The sequence below is a fragment of the Cnephaeus nilssonii genome (genome assembly GCF_951640355.1).
Source record: "Cnephaeus nilssonii genome assembly, chromosome: 6".
Taxonomy (NCBI): Eukaryota; Metazoa; Chordata; class Mammalia; order Chiroptera; family Vespertilionidae; genus Cnephaeus; species Cnephaeus nilssonii.
In genome coordinates, this window is record NC_137077.1 from 6,943,241 (window position 1) to 6,960,902 (window position 17,662).

At 63.6% G+C, this 17,662-nt stretch overlaps 1 protein-coding gene across 1 annotated transcript; it reads left to right on the top strand.

Annotated features, from left to right (window-relative positions):
* Window positions 1-8,224: 8,224 nt before the first annotated feature.
* ELFN2 (extracellular leucine rich repeat and fibronectin type III domain containing 2) lies at window positions 8,225-10,783 on the top strand (the record flags this gene model as incomplete). Its single annotated transcript, XM_079775796.1, has 1 exon — window positions 8,225-10,783. The coding sequence occupies one exon, from the start codon at window positions 8,225-8,227 to the stop codon at window positions 10,781-10,783; it is 2,559 nt and encodes an 852-aa protein (XP_079631922.1).
* Window positions 10,784-17,662: the final 6,879 nt, after the last annotated feature.

Sequence of the window (17,662 nt, forward strand, 5' to 3'; positions counted from 1 at the left end):
ATATAGGTAGGTACATTGTTATTAACTTAATTAGGGTATGTGGTATTTTGTGGAAGAGCCACACTCAAGGGGCCAAAGAGCCGCATGTGGCTCGTGAGCCACAGTTTGCTGACCACTGACCTAGAGGATTCTGGGAAAGCCAGATATGACCCCTGAGGTGGGAGTAGGCGATGGATTTGATACCGGTCATCCTTGGCTGTGGGCAGGAGGATCACATGCTCTATCAAGTGCCTGGTGGGGGGTGGGGTGGGTGCTGGGCTGCTTGGGGCTGGGGAGTGGGTGCCAGGGGGTGGCCGTGTGACCTGTCTCTGAAGAGCTGCCACAGAGCAGTGCCGGCCTCTCCTGCCAGGCTGCTGGGCGGTTTCCCAAGGCCAGGCCTTTGGTAAAACCCTCCATCCTCCTGCCTACATGCTTCCACTGAGGCCTGGACACCGCACAGGCGCTAACGGCAGATGTGACACCCTGGGAGCAGGGGAGGCGCAGGGACCAGTTGAGTGCATGGGGAGTGACCCAGGCGCAGTGCACAGAGGGCTTTGGGGTGGGCCCAGGAAACCAGAGACCCGTGGGCACAGCTCTTCTCCCCTGAACAGATGAGGAAACTGAGGCCCAGAGGGGTAAGGCACTGACCGGCCAAGGTCACGCAGTGAGCCAGCATCAGTGTCCTCACTGTTTGTCACACTGCAAACTAGCCCAGGCCTCTGCTTGGGCCAAGGTGGCTGGGCTCGGAGACGAGTGCCCGGCACGGCGAGGCCTTGCACACCCAGCTGTTGCTGCTGCTGAGCAGGGTTCTTCTTATTGAGCTCTTCTGGGTAAGTTGGAGCTCAGTGCAGGGCCGGGCACACAGTAGGTGTGTCGTAAACTCTGTGGGTGTGTAGGGAACGTGGGTGAGTGTGTAGCTAGTTGGACAGCGTGCCCCACCTGCCCCAGGCGTGAGCTGCAGGCCTGGTCCCTGTTTCCTTCGGACACGGACACGGATGCAGCCGTGGCCTGCTCGCCCCGCGCAGGATGGCACAAAGCCGGGAGCAGGTGCCGGTACCGAGGGGCAGGACCCAGCTCCCCCGATTTGTGGAGCAGCTGGCACAAGGGCATGAGACTAATAAGACCTGATTGAATGGGGGTGGACGGACACCCAGCACCTCGGGTGAAACCCAAACAGAGGACGTTGTGAGGGCATCGGAGCTGCCTGGCGGTGTGTGTGAAGGGGGTTTGGCTGGCATCTAGGACAGCAAGGTGAGGACACGAGGCTGGCACACTCTCACTGCTCTGACAAGCATGATGTCAAACCCAGGAGGCAGAGGCCCCTGGTGCCCACGGCTGCTTAGAGCACATTGGCACGGATGCTTGGCTCCAGGCGACACATTTTCAGGAGGGACCTTGACAGCAAGTGTGACCCTGGGCAGCTGGACCCGAGGGGGGGGGGGGTGGGACTTGACACCGTGGCACAGGAGGAGCAGTGGAGGACGTGAGGTGTGCATCTTGGATAAGCAGGGGCGCGAGAGAACAGGTTAGCAAACACCGGAAGGGCCTTTGAGGGGAACTAGTGGCCGTGTTCTCAGTGGCTCCCGACAGCACTGGGCCCGATGAACAGAGGTGTGGAGCCAGACGTGGCTTTGTGATAGAAGGAGACATTTCTAATGGTCAGAGCCCTCCAAGAAGGAAGTCAGTGGCCTCAGACGGGAGCAGAGATCCCTGTCACTGGAGGCATGCGAGTTGGGGGGAAATCACCTCTGCAGGGATTCTGGAAAGTCTGGCAGTTACAGGATCTCAGGCTGCTCCAGGTTCCTGGCTGTGTGGTCTTGGGTGGATCCCCGGACCTCTCTGAGCCTGGTTTCTCAACCTGTGAAACAGAAAACATAAGCGGGGGGGGGGGGGGGGGGGGGAGGGGGAAGCACGTGCCATGGGGCTAAAAGGAAGGCTCAGCACATTTCTGGCACAATGTGAGCACCCCATAAGAAGTGGGGTCCCTCCCTCTGTTATTTAACACCCTGTCCCTAGCCCTGAGCTCTCATATTACACATCATGTCCTGGGCGCGTGCCCCATGCCTGATCCTGTTCCAGGTTTGGAGGTTACAGCAGCGAACAAGATGCAGCCTGCTTTGATTTCATGGTGGGGGCCGGGAGGGTGTGATAATAAAGAACTAAACGATGCTAGGTAGTGTTGAGTGTTCTGAATGGACCAGAGGCATGGTTGAGATGACCTACTGGTGTCCGGGAAGGGTGGGTTTTGGGGGAGCAGTTGCGCAGAGGCCTGAATGAGGTAATGGGCTGTTCAGATACTGGGGGAAGAGCATCCCAGGCAGAGAAAATGGCACGTGCAAAGGCCCTGAGGTGGAAGGGGCCTGGAGTAGCGTAGCTGGCCTGGAATCAGGACTTCTGCTGGATGGAGAAATTGAAGTCTCCACTTGTGCACAGTCCGCGCTGCATGCTTTCCTGGTGGGGAGGGAAGTGCTGTTGCAAGGGGCGGGAAATCCACTAGACACCCATGCATGTCCAGGCCCTGCCGTGGGACCAGCTATTTAGAGGAAGTTGGGCAAGGAGAGAGCCTCAGTTTTCTCAACTGTAAAATGAGGCTACCTATCAGTGCCAGCCATGCAGGGCGATAGAAGATTTAAGGGACATACATGTCAGACACCAATGAGCCATGGGGTAAGGGATAGCCATGACTGTCTCACAGGGGTAGAGACTGAGGCCCAGAGAGGTGCATTCATGTGCTCTGTGTCACACAGCTCAGCATTTACTTCGAGGACACTCTGCCTCCCGCATCCATGCGTTTTTCTCTCTGTCCTGCAGCTGGGCTCATTCCACCTGAAATCCAAACGGTTCCGTGGTGAAGGCAAGGTTATCCCGTTTTAGAGACGAGGACTCAGGGCCCAGAACGGCCTGACGAGGAACCCTTGTGGGGTGGAGGCAGAGACAAGACCCAGTGTCCAGCCCCGGGGGCGGCAGGCTTTGTCCGGAGGGCAGTGCTATAGCCTGTCTCTGGGACCCTGGCCTGGTGCTGGCTCCCAGCAGAGAGAGGTGAGGTGGCCGCCTGCCCTGGGAGTTCTGGCTCCTCCTAATCCGGGGAATGGCGTTGACACAGACAGTGACGGTGGCCCCTCGGGGGGCCTTGGCCAGCCTGTCCCAGGCCAGCCTGTGCCAGGGCTTGTCAGCGGCTGCCAATGAGATTTCCCTGGCTGAGCCTCATGTCCTGCTCCTGGGAGCTGGAACACCAGCTGCCTCCCCCACTCGGGCCCTGGACCCTCCGATGTCCCCGCGGGAGGGTGGCCCTGTGAGCAGGAGCCTGAGGCGGAGCATTTGCTGGGCCTCCTGCTCGGTGAGCGGATACCGTCTCCACGTGGCCTGGGGTTCTGTGGGAGCCCCGGGAGATGGTGGAGGAGCTGAGGTTTGGAGAGGGGCCTGCAACTCGTCCGAGGTCTCTGAGCTGGCCAGCCCTGCGTCTTCCTTGCTGACCCCTGCTCCCCCCTCTCCACGGCCCCCCCCCACTTGGCCAAGGGACACTCAGGCAGGCCTCACGCTGTCCATCCTCTCACCTGGCCCAGGAGGGGGGAGGCCAAGACACTGAAGCCTGGGGAGCAGCCCTGTGAGGTGAGCATGCTCATTAGCCCATTGCAGCCTCAAGCGCTAGGAAGCATTCATCCCACTTTATCCATAAAGACAGGCTCGTGCCCTGTGTCCCGGGTTAGCTGGCGAGGGGGTGGGGGTCCCGTGTCAGGGCAGTTGCTCCCAGAGGGGACTCGAGGTTGGCAGGTCAGCATCTGTCACTGCCACCCTGGGTCCTGAGCTGACCCTCCACCAGCGAACATGTCCCTTCCCCAGTCCTGGCCCCAGTTTCCCCTCTGAGAGGGGCTGGGAGTGGGCTGAGCCAGGGCCCCTCCTCTTTCCAGCTCGGAACGCAGTGCTAGGATTCTGAGTCTGCAGAGGGGTCCTCAACCTCATGGCACCCGGGGACGAAGGGCGCAGACATCAGCCACTGACTCTGGGGGAGGGTGTTGCTGAGGCCTGGAGAGGGGGAGCCATTGGCCCAGCGTGACTCAGACGGCGTGTCCCGCCCACTCTGCACTGAGACCCCGCCTCAGCTCTGCCTCCCAGATCCGTTGGGCCTGGCTAACGCTTCTCCTTCTCCATCCAAGGGTGTCCCCATCAGAAGGGACATCAGGTGGTGTGTGGTCTGCTGGACTGGGGCCCACCCCAAGATCCCTCGATGGCACGCTGGCCCCCAACTTTGCCACGTTCCTTCTCTGTGGTGGGAGGCGAGAGGCACCCTTAGAGAGGTGCTGGTGGGCACTTGGGGCCTGGCCCTGCGCTGGCCAGAGGCCACCCACTGCCACCACACCCGTGTGTGTGTGTGGGACGGGGGGCGGGCACAGTGGGGACGGGGGGATGGAGGGGTCCCTGCAGGCCAGGTAGGCAGGAGCACTGCACTTGGCCAGACACTGCTGGCCCGGACTGCGCCATCGGCCTGGACTGCGCCATCAGCAGCCCCGCCAGGCTCGGCGCCATGCAGGCCCCGGGCAGAGGAGGCCTCTGCCTCCAACAGCTGTGGCTGCTGCTTCCCCTCCCCCCGAGCTGGTCACAGGCTGCATTTATTCCAGTGGCTCAGCCAGGCCCGTGCTCATCTGTCTCCGGGTCCCTGGGTGAGCGGAGGGTGGGCAGCAGGTCTGTGTCCTCTCCTTCACCCCCTCCCATCTGTCACCTCGCGGTGTGCTCTGCAGACTGCTGGTCCCTGTGGCTCAGACGCACCCTCTGTTCCTCGTCTCTCCCGCTCAGCTGTCGGCATGTTGGGCTTCGCAGTCCTTCCCAGTCCTGCCTCCCGCCTGCAGCTCCCTCACCTCTTCCTTCCCTCCCCGCCCCGGGTGTGTGTGAGGTGGCATCCTGCCTCCCCTACTCTGTGTGCTGGGGAGCCCTCGTCACGAGCCGAGCCGGCAGGGGGAAGGCCGGGATGCTCAAGGCCCTAGCCTCAGGCCCAAGGGAACCCCTCCGGTCAGCACCCCTCCCTCACTGAGTGGGTGCGCAGCAGGCTGGGGGCCAAGTGCTGCCGTCAGCGGCTTCAAAGCCTTGCGGTCCCCTCCCGGCTGCGTCAGGCCTCCACGGGGGGTGGGCCGGCAGCCCAGGGACAAGGACAGGGACAGGGTAGCTGACGCACGGGACAGGGTGATGGGGAACCTTTCCCCCCTCCGTCTGAGCCTCAGGGGAGAGTGGCGGGGGGGAGCTGGACCCTGGCCCAGGCCGTCCTGGAGACCAGGAGGAGTGGGAGAAAGGGCCACGGGCAGGGTCACCTTGAGGGCTCAGGTGGGCAGAGCTCCGAGTGGCTGGGGTGGGGGTTGGGAAGGGAAGAGATGGGATAGGACTAGCTCCCACCCAAGCCTGGGCCCCTTCTCCTCTTCCCTCTTCTCCCCCCCCCCCGCCCCTCAGCCTTTCCATCCCCCCTCCACTCCCCCCAGCATGGCCTGAGGTTGCCCAAGGCTCCAGCAGCTCAGCTCTGCCTGGCAGCCCCTGCGCCTGGCTGAGGGGGCCCTGGTTTAAGCAATTCAGATCTGAGGATGGGGGTGGGGGTAGGGGGGTCTCTGTGGGGCTAAAGTTGCACATGTGCACACGTGCATGCACACCATACATGTGCTTAGCATGTCAACATGTAGGTAGGTGTTTGCCCGTGTTCCCCTGAGATGCCCCCCACGCCCATGTTCACCTCTGTAACGGGCCACGAGGCCACATAGCCTGTGCGCACAGGCAAACGTGCGTGCTCACGCCTGCCGCACACCCGTCTGCTTGGATGTGTCAGCACACCCTGCACTGGCGCTCTGAGCGGCGCACACCTGCGCGTGCACCTGCATACAAATGCGGTCCCCAGACGTTCTCGCGGGAGGAGGTGCAGAGGGCTCTCTGGAAGGGCGGCTCGGCGACTCAGCCTCCTCCAGTGCAGCCTCACTGCCTGTGTGTGTCGGGGGGTGGGGTGGGGGGCGGACTGGGGCCCCAGGAGGGGTGGGAGGGACTGGCTGGGGGTCCCCTCGGGGCCAGAAGCCACATTGGACAGGAGCTCAGGTCTCTGACTCCAGCCCCACCGAGACTGCGTTGCACAGTCGGGGGCAGAAATGCTCCTTGCTGCCTGGGCACCCGCTCCTTCCAGGTGCCCCACCCCCACCCCGTCTGGCCCCTCCGTCCACGCTGTCCTGCAGGGGACTAGGTGTGAGGCCACCTCCGGGAGGCCCTGGTCATCCAGCCGCTGACTCCCAGTCAGCCTCTAATCTGAGGGGTCATCTGGACGCCCTGGCCACCTGCCACCTCCACAGACACGGCCTGCTTGGCCTTCCTGGGGCGCTCCCCCGCCCCGCCACCCTTCCCTCTGTCCCAGCAGCCCTCTGGGGCCAGGCCTGTAAATTGGTTTTGCTTTAAAGACAAAGGTTTAACATTTTTTCCCCTCAAAGTGTTTGCCTTCCTGGAGTTTCTCAGGAGCAGCAGCAGGAAGCAGAGGTGGCTCCTGTGAACAGTCTTAGGCTTTCTTTATCCAAACACGGATTTCTCTGCCTAATCTTCACATCCCTGGCCACTGCCTAGGGCACAGGGAGGGAGCACCGGGCTCTTCCCGCAGCCAAGAGAGCCCTGGGTGGGGGCTGGAGCCCCACCTGCCTGAGGGGCCGTGTCTGGGGCTCAGTTTCCCCGCTTGGAGAACAAGGGTCTGTTGGCTCCGAGCCCTGCGCCCTCTCCCCTGCCCATCTGCGTCTTGGGCACGGGCAGCCCGGCTCACCTTGCTTCCCCCGTCAGGTGGCCAGCAGGGGCCTGGTCCCCACTCGGTGGCTGTGCAAACAGGCCCGGGTCGTGCGCTTGATCTCAGGGCTGGGCTCCAGGCCTCCTCAGTTCTGCTGCCTCAGGAGCCTTGATCCTGGCCCAGGCTGTGCTGTGTGACTCATGGCAAGTCTCTGCCCCTCTCTGACGGGGCTTTGATCACGCTATTCTGGAGGCCTTTGGCTTTCTTCCTGCCTGAGGGCTCCCCGCCAGGCTCCCCCCCCCCCCATTCTTTGAGGAGGTGGGATTGGGGGCGGGTGTGTGTCTGGCTTCACTCTCTTGCCCTCTCTTTCCCTCAGCTCTGCTCCTGTCTATACGATGAGCTTGTCCCGTGTCCTCCCTTGTCGGAGACCCCAGCCCCTGCTCCCCTGCTTGGGGGGCCCACAGCCACGCTGCTCTGCTCCCCTCCCCCATGGAAGCCAAGACAAGGGAATTATTTTTGGAACAAGAGCAGTTACACAACAAATGCATTATTTATCTCTGGGCATGGAGGAGAGGAGGCATTTTGCTGGACTTCTTAATTCTTTCACTGGATTGGAGGGTGCCTGCCCGGGTATGTGGCCATGTATGTGTGGCTCATTTGTCCTGCACAAGACTAGGTGTGTGTGTGTGTGTGTGTGTGTGTGTGTGTGTGTGTACCTGTCTGTGTGCATACCGTGGAGTCTGGATCACATGGGGCATGTGAGTCTTTGTGTGGGCAGGTGGGCGAGCGTGGACGTGGGTGTGCTGGGGCGTGTGTGAGTGCGTGTGAGTGTGTGTGCACCTGAACTGTTAACTTGCCAGACTCCCTTCTGTGCCCACTGTCCTGAGACTCTGCCCCTCCGCCCTCCTTCCAGGCCCCCCGCTTCCCTCTCTCACCGCCCACCGCACTCCCCCTTTTCATAATAGACCCCAGAGTGCTGCTGGCATAGAGGCCCCCCGCCCTGGGAGGGGTGGAGAGGGACTGGGGGCCTGCACTTGGAGCCCTCACACTGATCTGTCACCCCTCTCGGTGCTGCCTTTCAGGAACCAGGTGGCAGATGGGTGTCTTCCCCCCTGCCCCTGTCTCGCTGGCTCCCCCTCAGAGCGCCAGTCTCCAGCCTTCCGTGGGGATCGTCTGAGCCCAGAACCTGAGGAGAAAGGAGAGGAGGAGGCGGAGGCGGGAGAGGAAGCCAAGCTCTGAGAGCCGCGCACATCCCCAGCAGAAGAGCCACGTGGGAAGCAGGCTGTGGGGCCCGCAGCACCCCTGGCCCCGGCCTGGCTGCGGTGCCCGGCACCTGCTGGTAGCGCCCAGAAGGTCCCCGGCAGTTGGGTCTGGCGGAGCCTGCCTCACCTGGGGCCCCTGTGCTGGGGGTCGCCCCCAAGATGGTGGCAGCCCCAGGGAGGACTGTGCTGCCAGCCCCAGCCCCAGCCTCCAGCCGCTAGGCTCCCTGTGCCTCCCACCCCGAGCCCGGCCAGCGCCATGCTACGCCTGGGGCTGTGCGCGGCTGCACTGCTGTGCGTGTGCCGGCCCGGCGCCGTGCGTGCCGACTGCTGGCTCATCGAGGGCGACAAGGGGTACGTGTGGCTGGCCATCTGCAGCCAGAACCAGCCGCCCTACGAGACCATCCCGCAGCACATCAACAGCACCGTGCACGACCTGCGGCTCAACGAGAACAAGCTCAAGGCCGTGCTCTACTCCTCGCTCAACCGCTTCGGGAACCTCACCGACCTCAACCTCACCAAGAACGAGATCTCCTACATCGAGGACGGCGCCTTCCTGGGCCAGTCGAGCCTGCAGGTGCTGCAGCTGGGCTACAACAAGCTCAGCAACCTGACGGAGGGCATGCTGCGCGGCATGGGCCGCCTGCAGTTCCTGTTCGTGCAGCACAACCTCATCGAGGTGGTGACGCCCGCGGCCTTCTCCGAGTGCCCGAGCCTCATCAGCATCGACCTGTCCTCCAACCGCCTCAGCCGCCTGGACGGCGCCACCTTCGCCAGCCTGGCCAGCCTCATGGTGTGCGAACTGGCCGGCAACCCCTTCAACTGTGAGTGCGACCTCTACGGCTTCCTCACGTGGCTCGTGGTCTTCAACAACGTCACCAAGAACTACGACCGCCTGCAGTGCGAGTCCCCGCGGGAGTTCGCCGGCTACCCGCTGCTGGTGCCCCGGCCCTACCACAGCCTCAACGCCATCACCGTGCTGCAGGCCAAGTGCCGCAACGGCTCGCTGCCCGCCCGGCCCGCCAGCCACCCGACGCCCTACTCCACCGACGCCCAGCGGGAGCCGGATGAGAACTCGGGCTTCAACCCCGACGACATCCTCTCGGTGGAGCCGCCGGCCTCGTCCACCACAGACGCGTCCGCCGGGCCGGCCATCAAGCTGCACCACGTCACCTTCACCTCGGCCACCCTGGTGGTCATCATCCCGCACCCCTACAGCAAGATGTACGTCCTGGTCCAGTACAACAACAGCTACATCTCCGACGTCATGACGCTCAAGAACAAGAAGGAGATCGTCACCCTCGACAAGCTGCGGGCGCACACCGAGTACACCTTCTGCGTGACCTCGCTGCGCAACAGCCGCCGCTTCAACCACACCTGCCTGGCCTTCACCACGCGGGAGCCGGTCCCGGGCGACCTGGCGCCCAGCACCTCCACCACCACCCACTACATCATGACCATCCTGGGCTGCCTCTTCGGCATGGTCATCGTGCTGGGGGCCGTCTACTACTGCCTGCGCAAGCGGCGCCTGCAGGAGGAGAAGCAGAAGTCTGGCAAGGTCAAGAAGACCATCCTGGAGATGCGCTACGGGGCCGACGTGGAGGCCGGCTCCATCGTTCACGCCGCCCAGAAGCTGGGCGAGCCCCCAATGCTGCCCGTGTCCCGCATGTCCTCCATCCCGTCGATCATTGGGGAGAAGCTGCCCACTGCCAAGGGTCTGGAGGCCGGGCTGGACACGCCCAAGGTGGCCACCAAGGGCAACTATATGGAGGTGCGTACCGGCACCAGCACCAGCACCGGCACCGGCTCTGGCACCGGCACCGGCACCGGCACCAGCACCGGCGCCGGCACCGGCGGGGATGGCCCGGCCCAGCCTGAGAGTAACCGCCCGGGCGCGGGGAACAGCCAGGGCTCGGCCACGGAGATCTCCACCATCGCCAAGGAGGTGGACAAGGTCAACCAGATCATCAATAACTGCATTGATGCCCTCAAGCTGGACGCGGCCTCCTTCATAGCGGGCGGCAGCAGCGGCGGGGACCCTGAGCTGGCCTTTGAGTGCCAGTCCCTTCCTGCGGCCACGCCAGCCTCCTCGGCAGCCTCCCCGGGGGCCCTGGAGCTCCCCAGCTTCCTCCCAGCCCCGTTCAAGGAGAGCTCCCACCACCCGCTGCAGCGCCAGCTGAGCGCCGATGCCGCCGTGGCCCGGAAGACCTGCAGCGTGTCCTCCAGCGGCTCCGTCAAGAGCGCCAAGGTCTTCAGCCTGGACGTGCCCGACCTCCCGTCCCCCGCGGGGCTGGCCAAGAGCGACTCCAAGTACATCGAGAAGAGCAGCCCCCTCAACAGCCCGCTGGACCGGCTCCCGCTGGTGCCCTCGGGCAGCAGCGGCAGCGGCGGCAGCGGCGGCGGCGGGGGCAGCGGGAGCGGCGGCGGGGGCAGCGTCCACCACCTGGAGGTGAAGCCCGCCTTCCACTGCAGCGAGCACAGGCACAGCTTCCCGGCGCTGTACTATGAGGAGGGCGCCGACAGCCTGAGCCAGCGCGTGTCCTTCCTCAAGCCGCTGACCCGCTCCAAGCGGGACTCCGCCTACGCGCAGCTCTCGCCCAGACACTACTACTCGGGCTACTCCTCCAGCCCCGAGTACTCCTCGGAGAGCACGCACAAGATCTGGGAGCGCTTCCGGCCCTACAAGAAGCACCCCCGGGAGGAGGTGTACGTGGCCGCGGGCCACGCCCTGCGCAAGAAGGTCCAGTTCGCCAAGGACGAGGACCTGCATGACATCCTCGATTACTGGAAGGGGGTCTCGGCCCAGCAGAAGCTGTGACCCTCTCTCCTCCCCGGTGAGGTCGGAGGGGCAGGGCGGGGGCACGCGGGTAAGGGCCCGGGCAGCCGGGCGGGGGCAGCCGGGCGGGGGCGTGCCGGGGGCCGAGGCCGCGGAGTGGACGCACACGCACACCCACATGCACGCACCCACGCACACACCTGACCACCACCTGACTGTGAACAACCACCACCCGACAATAAGGGACAGGAAAACAAAGACACGTTCTCCTTAAAGTTTACACAGATACCGACACCAGGCGTCTTTACTGTGCTGCCCAGGGACTCTGCTGGGGGGTGCGGGGCTGGTGGGCGGGAGGGCAGGCGAGCAGGCCAAGAGAGGGCGGGGCCCGGGGCTCTGGGACTAGGGACAGGTTTGGGGGCAAAGGAGCCTGCAGCAGGGGGAGGTCCCCTGTTGGGGGACAGGAGATTTAGCACCAGGTGGGCATGGGGCATGGTTCCCTTCCTTTATGGATGGGGAAACCGAGGCCCAGGGAAAGGAGGTGATCACCCCAGGGTCCCGGGACAGGTTAGAGTCAGTTTCCCAACTCGGAGGCCCAGCGCTAGCCCCGACCTCCAGTGGGTCCCCTGGGGCTCCCATCCTCCATCCACCCTCCACCCCTTTCCAGCTTGGTCTCCTGGGGCTGAGGGACTTGAGAATCCAGCGGGTGCTTTTTCTTTCTAGAAAGCCCCATGGCCGTGCCCTCAGAGCCTGCGGCTGGGATTCATCCTGCTGGGGGCCCTTCGTCCCCCCATCAGCACCCAGGAAAGGAGCAGAGGCACGGGGACGGTCCGCCAGCCCCTTCACGTGTCTTCCAAGTAGCCTGGGAGCTCCCTCTGGGGTCTGAGCAGCGTGGGGGGCCAGCTCCCACCGCCCCTCAGATGCAGGCCTCACTCCCGCCCCCCAGCTCTCTGGGTCCCCAGGACCCCTGCTCATCCCAGGGGGGCAGCAGCGAACCGAGATGCCTGGGAGCAGCGGGGAGGCAGGTGCCCCTCCATCCTGACCTCCGACCTGTCTGACTCCCATCTTGGGAACGTGGGGCAGCACCTCAGCCTGCCCGGAGGAAGGAGGCTTTCCCACCCCGCCCCTCCCGGCTGCCCCTCCCCCGGGCCCGAGGGGCCCCCATATTTCCATCGATATATGGAAACGGCCCCTCCTCCTCAGCTGACCCCCACCCAACATCGAACAAAGCACAAACAGTGAGCACCCCCCTTGCTGGGGGGGAGCAGGCTGGGTTTGTGGGGCCCCTCCCCGTCCCTGGTTGCCTCTGTCACCATGGCAACCCAGAGCCTGGCAGTTGGGACCGTTGGGCTCCTGGGGGTGGGCTCCTGCGGGTTCTCCCAGTGAGGGCAGCGAGGCAGGGCGGGGCCAGAGGGCAGCTGCCTTGCTCATGAGCTCGGGGCTGCTTGGGGTGAGCTTTGGGACAGGTCTGGGGTCCTGGACACTGTCCGGGCCCTGAGGGGCCAGCCGGTGTCCCCCGGCCTTTGGTCGGTGAGCGAGGACAAGTCTAGCTTGGCCCACCTGTCAGTGTGCCCCCTGGCTCTGCACACACCTCAGGGCGGGGCGCAGCCCGCTCAGCCCTCCTCACACCCCTCCCTGCCAGAGACCCCCACCTCTGGCTTGTCACCCAGTTGGCTTTCTTAATATTTGGGAAGTGTGACTGGGGGGAGGGTGGGCGCCGGGGTGGGGCCGAGACCTGCACTGTGTGGAGGGCTCTGACCAGCAAAGCCAGTGCCACCCCTGGGTGGGGGCTCTGGGACCTCCCTGCCAGCGGGACGGTGGGGGACCAGGGGGATTGGGGCTCCACTGAGGGCCTCTCTCACACCCACTTGGGGGACGGACCAAGCCCGGGCTCGCTTTGGGGTGACATTGACAAAGAAAGGACTGTTCTGGGAGTGGAAGGGAGGGGCCAGCATGAACATGCAGAGAAGACCTCCCCCACCTCCCCCAAACCTGCTCCCAAACCCTCCTCACACCGATCGGCAAAGCTGAGGACAGCAAGCAGGCGCGGAGCCCGCGGTGTGAGGAAGCAGATTCCCTGTTATATTTGCATGATGATTTTCCTGTATTTTTCTGAGCAAACATCTGTCGTGTATGTGCCGGTTTGTCCAGACTCCCCCGCCCCCCTCCCCGCCGCCCCCCTTTGCCCACATACCCTCTGTGGTGATCTGACAAGCAGCTCTTGACACCCGGGAGGCCCAGCTCTGACCCAAAACAGGTGCCACCCAAACGCCGCCCTTGCCCACGCCCGCATCCTGTCTTTCCCAACTTGGGGCTCACAAGTGCCACCTCCCCTCCTCCCTCCGTCTCTCCTGTCCACGGTCCCTTCCCATCTGTCCTCCCTGCCAGAGAGGGGCAGCCCCTCCCCTGTCCCACTTGCTCCCATTTTGCAGATGGAGCAGTCGGGACCCCCAAAGACGGAGGGACCAGGTGGGGTGCGGGGTCAGTGGCACTGCTGAGGAGGCCAAGAGCTAGGGGCTTCATGGATGGCTTTATGGGGAGGTTTGGGGCCCTGAGGGAAAAGCCCTGGGAGGAACCGGAGAACTGGGGCCAGAGGTTGGCCTGGCGGCAGGGGAGACGGCACTGCCCCCAGGGAGGGACGCCCCATCATTCCTGGTCGAAGATGACCTAGGAAACCTCAGACCGGCACTTCGGGGAGCTGTACGGACAGGTTTCTCCCTTAACAGCGAGGGCCTTGCCACCCCAGGAGGTGAACCGGCCTTCACCGCGAGGCCACCCCGATCTTGGGGGCAGAATAGTTTCTAAAAGGGCCTCTGGAGTTCCCTGCCAGCCTCATCCCTCAGCTGCCCGGGCCAGGCCCTCGCTCTAGGGCAGAGACCCCTCCCGCACTGCAGCGCCCCCTGGAGGCTCCCCTGCATCCCTGTCCTGCTCAGGGTGATTCCTCCCCAGGCGGGAGCACATAGTCACGAAAGACAGATGCCACCGAGTCCGGCTGGCCAGGGCCCCATGTCTGTAACGGTGAACGGGGGCCCGGGCCGCGGCCTGGGCAGGGGGCCCTGGTGGAGTTGGGGGACCAGCTGGCTGGAGGAGACGTGGGTGCTGTGCCCAGACCTCCCGGCTGAGGCCTCCCTGCTTCGGGTCCTGCCTGGGCTTGCTGTCGGAGCATCTCCAGCGGGAATCCCTGGGTGCCCGTTCCTGGGGGGTGGCACCGATGGGTCCACTCTCCCCTGAAGGGTACAGCAGGCCCCCCAAACCTCTATTGGAGCCAGTGGCTTTCCAGAAGTGAGCCCCTCGCGGGGGGTTCTGGGAGGGGTTCTCCTCTTTGTAGGGGGGGCCTCTCTCTGCGGCCTCTGCTCCCCCCCAGGGGACCGTGCAGGGGGACGAGGAGGAGGCTGCCCGGGTCCAGGCTGGGAAGGGGCTCTCTGCGGTGGACGGTGGGGGGCCAGGGGGGATTGGGGCTCCACTGAGGGCCTCTCTCACACCCACTTGGGGGACGGACCAAGCCCGGGCTCACTTGGGGGTGACATTGACAAAGAAAGGACTGTTCTGGGAGTGAGACCCACGTGGGAAGAGGAGACCTGAGCGCCCCAGAGAGGCAGAGGGGGGTCTAGGCCTGGCCGAGCATCTCTGATGTTCTCAGCCGGACATCATTCCCTGTTCCCCTCCTGGGAATTTAAGAGGGAGAAAGGGAAGGAAGGAACTCTTCTAGGGTCTCGTAAGGACAGACTGAGGCCAGGACGGGGGCCAGGCGTGGGGGACAGCAGTGGCAGGTGCCAAGTTTAGATGGGCTTTACGTACAATGAGGGGACAGCCGCAGACTGCTCCCCGGTGGTGGGCACTGTGCAGAGAATGAAACGAGGGTGAGGAAGGAAGAGGGGGGCTCAGGTGCCCCTCAGAGGAAGAGGTCATTGGCAGCCAGGCTCTGAAGGGCACGAGCCCGAGGACCGGCCGCTGGCCGCGTGAGGGTGAGGCTGGAGGGAGAGGGGCTGGGAGTGGCCGATGTCCGGAAGTGCCTCCCCGGTCACCCCCACACTCTGCCCCTGCCCTCCGAGAGAACCTGCCACTCTGCAGCATCACACCCCATTCCTGGAAAAGCGGGGCCCTCTTTCCCGGGTGGTGGGTGGGCGGGCAGGGCCCGGGGAAGCCCTGGGGTGTCTGATAGCTGTAGTGTGAAGGTTGGGGCTCCCCTGATTCCAGGGCTGTCCTCTCCGCTGAGACTTCTGCTCAGCCCCAGACGCTGCGCGCGTCCCTTCATCCGGCCCTGTACCCCCACCTTTAAGACAGAACCAGGCGCACACTCCGTGCCTCTCACGCCGGCCCAGCGTCCCCGTCAGAGGCCCCTCACTGCTGCTGAGCAGTGGGGAGAGGAAAAGGGGGTGGGTGGGGAGGGTCCTCTTCCTGCCCCTGCCCCTGGCCAACCAAGCGCGGTGCATGGCCAGGGGTGAGGGGTCCATTTTCCCACCCTCCGTCCTCCCTCCCCTACAAGGAGCCCCCGCCTCCTGGCCCTGGGGCTTGGCACCTGATTTGGGTCCTGCAGAGCTGGGCCGGGCCCTGGGCCCAGAACCTGTGAACCCTAGCTGTGTGGGACCTTTCCTCCCCGGGGGCGGGGCCTGAACCCTCTCCTTTTCTCCTTTTAGGGGGGTAATTTCTTTTATTTTCTCTTCCCGACATCTGCCTCTCCCTCTCCCCAAATTCCTGTTTTAAACTGAATGGCACGAAATTGTTTTCCTCAACTCGAAGATTCCTGTATGGAGAGAATCAATTTCTATATTTGCAATAAATTTCTTATTTAAAACAACGGGGCCAAGGTCTGTGTTGAATGTCACTCCCCCCCTCCCCCCCCCCCCCCCCCCCCCCCGCCACCTCCCAGGTCTCCAAGTTGGAGTCCCAGTGAACTAAGTTTCTGGTGCCTCCTGCCCCATTTCCCTCTCACCACAGCCTCCCAGGCAGGGGGTAAGGGAAGAGGCGCGTTGAGTGTGCGGTCACCACCCACGTGGCCAAAAGCGGGTGTCTGCCCCGCAGGGGGTGGGCTACCAGGAAAGTAGAGGCTGGGGCCTGAAACCCTGGATGCCCCTCTGCCCGCTGACCTCGCTCCCCTTCCTGGTGCCCTGGCCTCGTCATCACTGTATTCAGACCTTAGGGATGGAGGGACGTCTGGGCACCACGGTCCCAGCCGATCCCCAGGGATTACGCCCCGCCCCCGAGGGTTGGGGTGAAGTGGGACCTGGTGGGTCTCTCTCTGGCCGTTGCCAGGCCAACTTCCAGGCTGCCCGCTCTTTCCGCGGTGGCTCCCCGGCCTGCTGCCCTTCTCTCCACAGCTATGAAGCCCCGGCCTGGTCCTCCTCAGGGGTCAAGCGATGCCACTTGGGGCTCCGGTCTTTATCCAGTGACCTCAGGCCTTTGCTCAGGTGCAGCCCAGAGCCCACCCCCAAGCCCAGCCTCCTTGTCTCCCCAATAAGCAGAGCCCCTCCGCATCCATTTCTTGGACCCCTGACTCCAGCGGCCACAAAGCCCTGGTCAGGGACGCCCCTGCATTCAGCTTGGGGCTCTGGGAGGGGTACGTGGAGTGGCCTCCCTGGCACTGGGCGGGTCCCCTGGGAGTGAGGTCCCAGCGTGGCATGTGCCTCTTGGACCCTGGGTCAGAGTCCTGTGTCCTGGTGGCTTTCCGCCCAGGGGTCTTTCCTGATCCCTCTCCCCTCCCCGGGAGTGTGTGAGGCCTGCGGGGAAGCTTCCGGAAGGCCTGGGGCTGGCGCCCAGCTGGCCTCCTGGCCCCTCCACGCGGCCCTCAGGCCCCCTCAGCGCCGCTGAGCCAGGGGGTCTGCCGCATGGGCCCGGCCTCCCCCTCCTTCCCCTGGATCTCCTGCAGCTGTTCATGTCCTGCTACCTGGGAAGGTTCCTATGAACTGGCACCGTGGGGGGAGGGGGACAGGGGACAGGGCCAGGTTTGTGGGAGGGGACCGAGGAGCAGGTACTGGAATCTCACACGCTCTGTCATCCCGGGTCCCCAAGCTTGTCTGGGGCTCAGGGCAGCCGGGGTACCTCTTCCTCAGCATGGGCCTTTCCTCGGGGTGGGAGGCCCATTATTTCTGAAGAAGCAAAGATGTGACCAATGGTGGGCATGAGCCTACTGGGTCCAGGCCGGTTCTTCCACGACGGGCTGCCCCCACCCCACCCCCACCCCAGCCACTGGGATTAGGGGGTGACCAGCAGTTACCAGGAACTGGGAAGGGTCCTCCAGGGCAGCTTGGCTGTTGTGTACAGAAAGGCTCATCCTGTTAGTACTCGGGTTTCACCATGAACTCGAGTCACTCCAGTTACAAATTCAGAGACCCATGCCTTTTCATCACAACACAAACCCACTCTATCTCTCAAACGAGTGAATGTTACATTCACAGGCAAGGAGGCTTGGGGTGAAGTTAGATCCTGTTTACAAATGTCATTAATTCAATGTTCTTCACTAACCCCACACGTTGTCCAGAAATTCAGCCTATCTGACTTCCTTTTTAAATGCCTCATGTATTTGAAGCATAAACAAAACCTCGTGTGCTGGGAACTCTGGGAGTTTAGGGCGACTGTGGCTGCTCGTCATGCCCCCACTCCTTGTCACATGCGTGGTGTCCCAAGGGAAGTCACAATCCTGAGTTAGTTCCTTGTTTACAGATAACCAATGTGAATTTCAAGGACACTGGCACTTTAAAGAGCAAAGATTAACAAATACCCAGACGCAGCACAAGCGGACAGGTGTGTCCTGCCCCTCCTTCTGAGTGTCCAGGGGCGAGGATGTATTCATCGGTGATGAAACAAATGTCACCCAATGGGTCTGCTTTGTGGGCAGTTGGGGGGTAAAACCTTGCTGGCAGTAGCTCCCACAGACCGGGGTTTTGTCTGGGACAGGGGTTTGGGTGCTATAGGCAGGAGCCC